Source organism: Panicum virgatum, chromosome 7N (assembly GCF_016808335.1).
Source record: "Panicum virgatum strain AP13 chromosome 7N, P.virgatum_v5, whole genome shotgun sequence".
Taxonomy (NCBI): domain Eukaryota; kingdom Viridiplantae; phylum Streptophyta; class Magnoliopsida; order Poales; family Poaceae; genus Panicum; species Panicum virgatum.
This window is the reverse complement of record NC_053151.1, coordinates 40,910,682-40,921,139: the sequence shown is the minus strand read 5'-3', so window position 1 is coordinate 40,921,139 and position 10,458 is coordinate 40,910,682. Positions and strand designations below refer to the sequence as shown.

General features: G+C 50.9%; 1 protein-coding gene across 1 annotated transcript; it reads right to left on the bottom strand.

Moving 5' to 3' along the window:
• Positions 1 to 134: 134 nt before the first annotated feature.
• Positions 135 to 2,484, bottom strand: LOC120680696 (rop guanine nucleotide exchange factor 3-like). Its single transcript, XM_039962205.1, has 7 exons — positions 1,919 to 2,484; positions 1,714 to 1,830; positions 1,459 to 1,613; positions 1,310 to 1,384; positions 918 to 1,211; positions 506 to 838; positions 135 to 410 (listed from the first exon to the last, which is right to left on the bottom strand). The coding sequence occupies exons 1-7, from the start codon at positions 2,223 to 2,225 to the stop codon at positions 291 to 293; spliced, it is 1,401 nt and encodes a 466-aa protein (XP_039818139.1). The 5' UTR covers positions 2,226 to 2,484; the 3' UTR covers positions 135 to 290.
• Positions 2,485 to 10,458: the final 7,974 nt, after the last annotated feature.

Below are 10,458 nucleotides of genomic sequence, written 5' to 3'. Positions count from 1 at the left end.
TCAAAAGACTCACAAATCACACAGACCACAGCTGTGACATCTGGCATCTATCCATGGTGATGAGAGAGGATGCAAAGGCCCTGAGGGACCACTGGGATGAAACCCCAGACATGGCTACCTATGACTAGGTGAGCGGAGTACTGTGCTTAACTGCTCGTGCTATCTTCCATTGATAGATGGTACTACTGCTACAAGTTATGGCATAATGTACATTCTGTGGATGGATCAGGGACATGGACCCCTTATTTTTGGTTTCCCGGATCAGGCAGGAAGGATGAACAAATGATCACTCATGCTATCTTTCTGGCGGCCTCGTCGGCGAAGAGAACGTCATCTATACAGGTTACGAGGTTGTACGCCAGGCTCTCCAGCACCCTCGAGTAGCTCTCCAGGATTGCCTGCCCAACATCCTGCAAGATCCATTCACATCACAAGCTCTGTCAGAAACTTGAGATGCAGATGCTGCTGCTGCTGCATTGAGGTGTGGTTGAAGTTGCTCACTCACCTTGTTGTACTGGATCTTGCTGGCGTCGAGCGTGGTCTGGGACAGGCCGGGGAAGCGCTGCTTGAGGCAGAGCAGCACGTCGTCGGCGCGGCTCGCCAGCATCACGTTCTTGTCGGACTCCATCAGGTCCTTGACCGCGCTCCAGGGGGACCTCGAGTGGCTCTGGCTCGCCTTCCGCCGCCACACGTGCATCGCCGCCTCCACGCGGTCCGCCGCCTCCAGGGCCTCGTGCTCCGACGAGATCTCCAGGCAGTCCAGGAGGTACTCCGGCGAGAACTTGCCCGGGAACGACATGTGGCGGTAGATCAGGTCGCCCACGCTCGCCCGCCCGCACTGAAATCGGAATTTCAGATTCAGCGATGCTGATGAATCGCGATCCTTCGGTAATTGGTATCAGAAGATCTGAAGTTACCTTGGGAAGGGCTTGCTTGTACAGGTCCGGGATCCGAATCTCGGCGAGAACGCCATTGTTGATGGCCATGGCAGCCTTGTGGATCTGGCTCGCGCAGTCCCGCTTCTGCTGGAGGTCTCGCCGCGCCGTCTCCGTCAGCCCGGGCTTGGTGACGCACGGCACGGGCAGCCACCACTTGCCGTCGCCGCGCTGGCTCGCCGGACGGCACGGCGTCGCGACGGAATCATCTTTGTCTTTCTGCCCCTTGTCATTAACGTACCAGAATTCAGTCTTCTGAAAGCTGTCTAGAATCTCCTGCACGAGTGGTGAACAACAACAATTTAGGCCACGCTTGCTTAATTTGAACAAACAGGTCCATCTCGTAGCCCAGGACGAAGAATCTTGGATCTTACAAGCAACATGTCGTCGAGTTTCTCGAGGGCGGGGAGGTTGACGTAGATGTCTGACCTCGGCCTGGTCGCCATCACCTGACAACATCGAAATGCGTCTTAGTCTTCGAGACTAGCATCAACGCTCAAGGACGTGCGGCTTCAGTTCTAACCTCCCGGATGGTGCCGTCGGGCAGGATCTCCTTGGAAGGGAAGAACTCGACGATGTAGTCGCAGACGGAGAGCAGGCAGTCCATCTCGCGGCGCCACATGGACCTCTTCTCCGCCGGCAGGGGCTCCAGCCTGTGGCAGCTCCCAAAAACGGTGGCTGTGAGCAGCAGGAGGCCACGAGTATTAGCGTGCTCTGTTCCTATTCCTAACCACCCGCGGGGCTGGACTAAGCGACTTGATAAGCATGTGCTGCTGACCATAGAGGTTGGTGATGGCGTTGGAGATGGCGACGGAGGTCGAAACCCCCTTGCCGCTCCCGGACATGTCCTCGCCCAGCAGAAGCTTCGAGAACCTCTCCTTGATCAGCTGCAGCTCTACGAATCCAGGGCAAGTAATCAGCGATCCAGCGTCCAGAAGCTGCCGAAAGGCAGAGACAGAGAGGTCTTCCGGCGTGCCACCTACCGCCGTCGCCGGCCTTTCCCTCACGCACGCCGCCGCCGGCGCGCCGCGTGGTGCTGAGCCTCTTGAGCAGCGGCGGTGGCGGCGGCCTCGGCACCCGCGCGGGGAGCGCGCACACCGGCCACCGCGGGTACGGCGACGAGCCGTAGGGGCTCCCGGGCTCCCCGCTGCACTCGGAGGACACGTCGGAGGACGGCTCCCGGCGGTGGCCCCGCGGCGGGCGGTCCAGGTCGTCGAAGTCGGCGTAGTCGGACTGCGAGCGCGCGTCGAGCTCGGAGCCCTCGTCGTACGTCGACGACGGGGTCTCCATCCCACCGCTGCTCCACCTCGCTCTGGTCGGTCGAATTGGTGCGCGCGCGCGCTGAGCGGCGAGGGCGCGGTGGCGGCCGGCGCACGCGGCTGTGCTCGCACAGTGGCGGACAGGGCAGGGGGCGCCGAGGACGCTGTTGCCAGGCGGCCGGAATGGCAGGCAGGGCGAGGGGGGCCGGGAGGAATGGAATGAGCAGCAGGCAGAGAAATAGCAGTGGCGTCGCCGCGCCGTGCCGTGCCGAGGCCCACGGTGACGGCGATGAGGTACGCCCGGCCCCTACTTTACGGTGGAAAGGGAAGCGTGCGATTCCCTCGCTTTTCTCGATGCCGATGATGCCCCTCCCCCCTGCCCTGGCTCATCCCGTACCTCTGTCTACCCGCCAAAATTTTCTTTGAAATGTGTACTAGTAAACACCAGCAGGCCTGCAGGGGAGGCAGGCAGGCTCAAATCCAACACACCATTAACAGTCGCAAAGCGACAGCGCTCACGCTCTGCCGACATACGATCATGAGCATCGTTGCCGCGATTAAGTACACTAATGGCTAATCAGCAGCAGCATCTGTCTCCTTAAACAGCGCACGCGGCTGCAGGATCCAATGGCTCGCACTGACACACTCCATCGCTCTCGCTCTCGCTGCTGCCTGCCATGATCAGCACTGTCACACCGAGCTAATCATGTCATATCTCTGCGAACTCGCGTCAGTGAACAAGCCACAAAGCCATCATCCATCAGCATCCGGCAGCAGTAGAATAGCCCCTGCGCGCTGCCCGAGCTGGCATTCCGGGCCCGGCAGGGCGGGCTTGGACGGACGCTCTGCCGCTGTGCCGGCGAGCTAGCTGCCTAGCTACAGTCTACAGGAAAAGGAAGCGCCGAAGCGCCCCGATGGCCATGTGGCACCGAGGGCCCGTGTCGTCGCCCTGACACAAAGTCGCCGAGCATGCCGGTCGCCGGAATCATGGCGGCATTACGTTACGGACGGCAAAGGGCGAAAGGTCCCCCGTCCCCGATCATGACCGGCGGCCTGCGTGCGCCGGGACCCCCGGATTGGCACCGCAAAGGGGCAATCACTACCGTCTTTCTTCCCCCTCGTCGTCCTCCATGGACGGAGCACGGAAGGAGACGTTGCTTTCTCGGCGCGTCCCTGCTCATTAGCCTTTGCGGATACTCCTAATTCTGCCCGAAAAAGGGACCCGGGCTGATTCTGAAAAGAGGAAAAGGAGCCCTAATCCGAAGGCGCTCTGTCTGGTGCGAGCGTTAAAAAAGCACAAGAAAGCAGGGCATTTTTGGGTTTCCACACAGCTCGCAAGTCGCAGCTGAGAGCTGACAAGCTGTGACAGCGTACGGGCAGAGCACAGCCGCCGTCGCGAGTTCATGCAGAGGAGAGGCTGCGTAGTATGGGCAGGGTTCACGTATCCGACCGGTGACCGGTAACCGCCGGCCTCCGGTTCCGGTATACCGGTCCGGTTTGGCCGGTTACCGGTCGGAACCAGTGGAATTCAAATTTGAATTCAAACTTCCCCGTTCAACCGGTTCCGATCGGTATGCCGGTCGGTTAGACCGGTATACCGGCCGGTTTGGCCGGTATACCGGCCGGTTTGGATGGTAACCGGCCGGTTTGACTGGTACAGGTCAAATTCAAATTTTTTTCTTTTTTTTTTAAATTCAAATGCCCACAAAGTATACTAAATAAATGTTTGTACAACATATTTTAGTCTAAATGAACCCTCCAACTCTTTTTTATACTACTTTTACATTGTATTTGTATACTTTCGTATGCACGTTTTTTTATTTAACTTATAAATTCCGCAAACCATACTAAATGAACGAATTTTTGAGAAAATTTGACACCATTAGATTCATCACACCTTGAAATATTTTTAGGAATTTTTTGAGAATTTTTCATTTTTTTGAATTCAAATTCAAAATTTGAATTTGGACCGGTTGGGAACCGGTCGGAACCGGAACCGGTCCGGACCGGTTTGACCGGTTACCGGTCAAACCGGACCGGTTCCCACCGGTAAGGTTAACCATGAGTATGGGCCCTGTTCTTTACATGTAAACGCAAAAAAATCGTAAACACATTAAAGTGAAAAGGAATATTGCTAATTTGAAGTACTAAATGAAGTCTATTTATAAAATTTTTTATATGGATGGGCTGTAAATCGCGAGACGATTCTAATGAGTCTATTTAATTCATGATTTGCAACAGTAATGCTACAGTAACCATCCACTAATTATTAATTAATTATGGATTAATTAGCATTATTAGATTCGTCTCGCGATTTACAACCCATCTATGTAAAAAATTTTACAAATAGACTTCATTTAGTACTTCAAATGACCAAGATTCCTTTACAAAATGAACTAAACAGCCCCATAATGAACCGTGCCTGGCGAGCTTAGCTGACGGGACATTTCTTGGAAGAAAATTCGGTGGGGACGGTCCCCAAATTGATATCGGTGAGGACCCATCCCGGATGGTGACGCGTGGCATCTCCAGAGATCCGACGTCCCTTGCTCGCTCGGCTCTCATGCCGCTCAGCTCGCACGTGTTGCTCGGCTCGCGGCGCTTGGGTACTAGGCTTCGTTTCAGCCGACGCTTGGGGATGGAATCAATCGAGAGGCTCGCAGGTGGGAGACCAGCATCCGGAGGTCGAGGTAGATGGGGAGGTGATGCCGGACTTGAGCACGAAGGAGCCCAGCTTGACGACATCGATGGTGGAGCCTCGCCTTCGCCGCTGGAGTCACCTGCCCTAACGTTTGCCATGTGCCCGGGCCGCCGCCGCTGCCGTTCCCCTCCAACCTCTACGTACACTGCTCGGACCTCGCCCTCACTGTGCGCCCCCGCTTCGTCCGCGCGGTGTACGACCTCTTCCTCCTGCGCGGTGATGCCTTGCTTGCGGCGGCTGCCAAACGTTAGGGCTCCTGGCGGCTGTGATCCTGAGATGCAGACGCGAGCCAAGCACCGCGAGGGAGCGTGCTGCGGGAGCCGAGCGCCGTGAGCCGAGCCAACAGCAGCACACGATGGAGAGAACGAGCCTCAGGTCGTGAGCGTCAGATTAAATCCCCAGCCACGCGTCGATCATCAGGAACAGGTCCGCACGGGAGGTGTCCTGCGGACCGTCCTCATCTAATTTTTTTCCCCATTTCTTAAGGTTTATCCTAAGCACGCTTAGCCAACTCGTTTTGATTGGGTTGTGTGGTTCATGATAGCCTACGAGATAGCGCCACGTGCCTAGTCCTGCTAGGTCTGTTTTGTGCTCATAACGTGTGCTGCTGACTGTTTGGGTTAGCCTGGCTCCTTGCTGAAGAGTGCTGTCTGTTTATAAAACTCAGCGGATTAGGGGCAGAACTTTTGTTTGCAGTTTTCTTTTATGCTTCATGGATTTAAAAGGAAGCATCCTGGATTAGATAGGATTGCATTGTTTTAGCTGTTGTTAATTTGACGAAGAATCAAATGGAGCAACAAAATTGTTGTATTGGGTGCTGCCTGTAGGTAGATAGCTTAAAAATTGGTAGAATATCTGAATTTCGAAATTTAATGTGCCAAGCAGAGCAATTCGCATAAGCATCCAACTTGTACCATCACAGCCTTTTGGGTGCAAACAATCCATGAATCTGCTTTCCAGATTGTAATCAGGTTGGGTGCTCTCAAATAGTTCCATGCACCCGGGCGGGCCCCATCACTCCATCAGCAGTAGTTGACATGCCAGATATTATGCACCTATGCAGCCACCGTGTGCCTGAGTAGTGAGCCCGGTGTGGCCGCCATGACCACCTTCTAAGCCTATATTTACTAATAATCTAATAAGGTCTCCACGCTTTCCTCTCGTTACGTGCAGATGTTTAGCGCGTACAAATAAACACACTATGAAGCTTGCTGGAAACAAAGCGGAACCAAGGACAGTTTGAAAGAGAAGAAAGCTAGAAATTCTCAGAATGGAAAATGAGAAAAATAAAACAAACACTACACCACAACACCAATTCAGCGACGGACATCAGTCGCTAAATGATCCCGACATGCAGTCAATCGACGATTCTTGTTTTGTAGAGATACCGTCAATCGGTAAAGATATTTATGTTTAAAGATGAACGGTCTGTCGGCAGTTATATTTGCAGCATCGAACCATATAGGCTAGTCTCAACTGTAGTACAATGATACAAGACAATAATAAATAAACAAATAAATAAATAACTTTATCTTTTACAAACATTCAATCTAGTATTGATTTAGTATGTTTTTTATGAAATAATAAAATTATAATTTTTATGAAATAATTGACCTCTTTATTAGAACTTAAATGATCTTTTCCTATTTATCGAAATTATTTTGCATGTGACTCAGTGAACTTTACTGACGGGATCTATCCATCGGTATAGGTTTATACCGACTAACTCACAGCTGTCCATCGTCATTTTGGGGCTGTGGTGTAGTGAAAGTCGAAGCACGCATAAAAGACATATGACTTTTCAATGTAGTCCTGCAAAGTCTTGAAAATGTGCTTCCTACCGATAAATGCACAACAATCCAACTTTACACACCGTGATGGCACAGTTGCTACTATAATGTGTCGCTTATTTCAGCCTGTCTTCTTTCGCACTATTTCGGCTTGTTCCAGCTTATTCCTTCTCACAGAATACTATTGAATCAGCTGAAATCATCAGTTTTTTCAGGCAAAATCCATTCCTGGGATGTGATTCCTAGTGCTTGTGTTAAACACGGTTTGAATAGTTCAATCTCTCATGCAATGAAGATGAATCATTTCTCATTAGTATAATGCTCTTCGGAAGCTAGCTGGCAAAAGAATGCAGTCCCCTTCAAGCACGGAACGGTGGTAAGGCATCATTCTAGTGTCTGCTTTAGCTAATTATATGATCGTTTGTCGATTAGTGTCATAGATATCTGACAAGTGATAATGATCCATGCGCAGGAACAAATGATACAACCGAAATCCCAAGTGCCAAACATGACAATATTTTTTAATGAAAGATAGCAGAAATTGAACAGCACTCACCCTTGCGGTGCTTGTGATCATCACGTGAGTAAAGGGTACAGTCGCTTGAGGAAAGAACAGTAGACAAAGAAGGCAGTGTGGAAGCGCCCAGTAATTTCAGAAAACTCTTTCAGGAAGGGAACTCACTAAAGATATCTTGTTTTCCTCGACCATTGCAGTTGTTTGAAATTTTAAACGTTATCCATACGACCATACCTGAAACAGTTTCACTCGAGACCCTGAAAACATACAACTTAGTAAACATTCAGAACAGCAAGAGTTAACATTCAGAAATCAGAACGGCAAGTATAGGCGTATATCCTCTCAAAACAGTTCAAATTAAAGCTGTGCTGACCTGACGTCCTGAGTTTCGACTGGATAGATAGATTTTATAGCAATCCTAAATCAGGAAAATGGGGGAAGTAATAAATCCCCCCATTTCTTCACAGCCAGGAAACTAGCTCTGTCGAAATGAATTTGACATAGCAAGCCCATTCGAACTGTTGATTTGCCAGCCGGCCAAAAAAATGGGTGGCGGTCCGGCTTCGGCCCACCCAATATAAAGCGGACCGCAATTTGTAACGACGCCGTATGGCTTCATCTCTAAGGTCGAAATGTCAGGCAGCATCACCTGGCCTGGCGTATCGGCACGGTTAGGTTAGAGGGTGTTTAGTTGGTGAAAAAGTTTGGATTTGACTACTGTAGCACATTTTATTATTATTTAATTATTAATATTTAATTATGGATTAATTAGCATCATTAGATTCATCTCGTAAGAATCAGTTAGACTATATAATTAGCTATTTTTAACTATATTTAATACCCTATCCATGTGTCCGAAAATTTAATATGACGGATACTGCGTAATTTTTTTTTTGGAACTAAACACAGCCTTACAAGAGCCCACAAAATCTATAATCATCCCTATCCCTATCCTTATATATACTACTAAAATTGAGTAAGAGGGATGGAAATTTCCGTTGTGCGCCGGGTGCGAACCCACGTCGTCCCCCTTCGTTCAGCCTCGGCCAAATCTCGAGCGTTCGTTTCATCCCGTACAATCTGAGCCTCTCACACCCTCCTCCACCCCACGTGCCCTCTTCCTCGGCTCCTCGCCACAGCCCGCCACCCTCTCTCTCCAATCGCCACGGGAAAGTGGTCGGTACACCCGACAGCTGTGAGTGAACTTATCCCATACGTTGAAGCAGTCTCGAGATATGTGCATTCTTGTCCTATTCACATGTATTCCGATAGTATTCGATTTTTTCTTGAAACATGGCAGGTACAGGGTATAAAGGAACTGACATAAAGCTGCACATGCAAACAGGGAAGGCTGATACATCTGTATGCTCGATCAACATGAGCCACTCATTCAAATTTCAAAAAAGTTACGTTCTTCACAGCCACACACTAAAATAATATCTACTTGTAGACTATAACCATCTTTCTTTCTTGTACAGTACAATAAAATTTAAAAAAATTTAAAATTAAGTCATAAACATAGGTGCTACAGTATACTCATCGATTGCTCACACCGATAAACCAAGTATACCCATTCACATTTCAAAATACAATTATCTTCTCTCTCATGTACAATAAGACTCAAACTTGATAATATTACTCACTATGTTCGGCAGCTCCAGCAGCCTCCAGCCCAACAATGTTTTCCTCTCACACAGCTCCAGCACCAGCTTCCAGCCACCAGCCAGCCAACAGTATTTTTCTCTCACACCACTCCAGCCACCAGCTCCAGCTCCAGCCCAGCGAACAGAGTGTCGCTTGCATCTGCAGATTTTTTCTAAGAAAATTGTCATCCAATTGTAAAAATTTATCACCCAATTTTGTTGAACATTAGTAAAGAAAAATAAGGTACCACTGTTTATTTGAATGTACATCATGGTACCCTAAACTATGTATGAGGATTTATTGCCACAAATATATAATATTAAACACATTAATCACCACTTGATACTACTCAACTATACCATGTACCATGATATATGTACCACAATTTACTCAGCAGTCAACACTACACAAGAGCTCATTCGCGTTGTACACCTAGATTTGTACATATTTTTAATTTACATGAGAATACAAATAGAATTGTGATACATTGTGTGCATGATGTTAGCAAAAGGCAATTGAAGTTCTTTACATAGAATCGACAAGAAAGAACTACAGTTTCAAGATTCATCACCAAAAGCTTCTCTACTCGTGCTTCTCTATTTTCTCACATAGAAACTATAGTTTCAAGCCAGCTCAAGCAAAGTTTCAAAAAAAAAACACAGCCCAAGCAGCAGTACAACAAGCCAGGATCTCATTTTCTCCTCCCTGGCAAGAACAGCTCACCTTTTTCAAACAAAATGAAAAGCAAACAAAAAAAAATCACTCTGTTCGCTGGGCTGGAGCTGGAGCTGGTGGCTGGAGTGGTGTGAGAGAAAAATAATATTGACTGGCTGGTGGCTGGAAGCTGGTGCTGGAGCGGTGTGAAAGAAAAATACTGTTGGGCTGGAGGCTGCTGGAGCTGCCGAACAGAGTGAATGCTGCAAAGGCAACAACAGAAGGGGGGCAGGGGGCGGAGCGGAGACCTACAACCTGCTCCCTGTGCTGCGCTCACCATCAACATCATGGCCGCGTCGGGACTCGCGTGGCACCAGCTGCGCTCGCCGGGGAGCATTAGCACCATATGGCGACGCTACATCACTGTGTTGTGCCTGGCGGCGTGGCGCCTGAGCGGTCGACCCCGATGCCGGCCGCGGTGTGGGTGCTGGTGGTAGTGGCCGCGGCACTCGTGGCGGGGTGCGCTGGGCGGTGGAGGCGCCGTCTCCGACGCGGCCTCCCCCCACCCCCCCCCCCCCCCCGAGCTGCTCCAGCTCTTCTGCTTCAAGAAGCCCCCGGGCCTCGCGTCCACCTACGCGGCTACAACAGCTGGCCGCCGAGGGCCGAGCGTGGCTCCGCGTCGCCCGGAGCCACGAGGCCGTCGCCGCAGAGCTCCGTGCCACGCTGGACCAGCTCCTCCAGCAGCCCGCCTGCACCCCCTTCGCCGGGGCCGGCGCCACCGCAGACGATGGCGACGCGGAGGACGCACATTCCTGTTGCTTCGAGACCTCCCCGCTCGCGGACAACGCGGCGTCCCGGGGCCCGGCGCGGCCCTGCAGGTCGTGCGGCGGCGGTGACGCGTGTGCTGCTGCTCCCAAGCCGGCACCTGTGCCTATGCCGCGCGTGCGAGCCCGCCGCC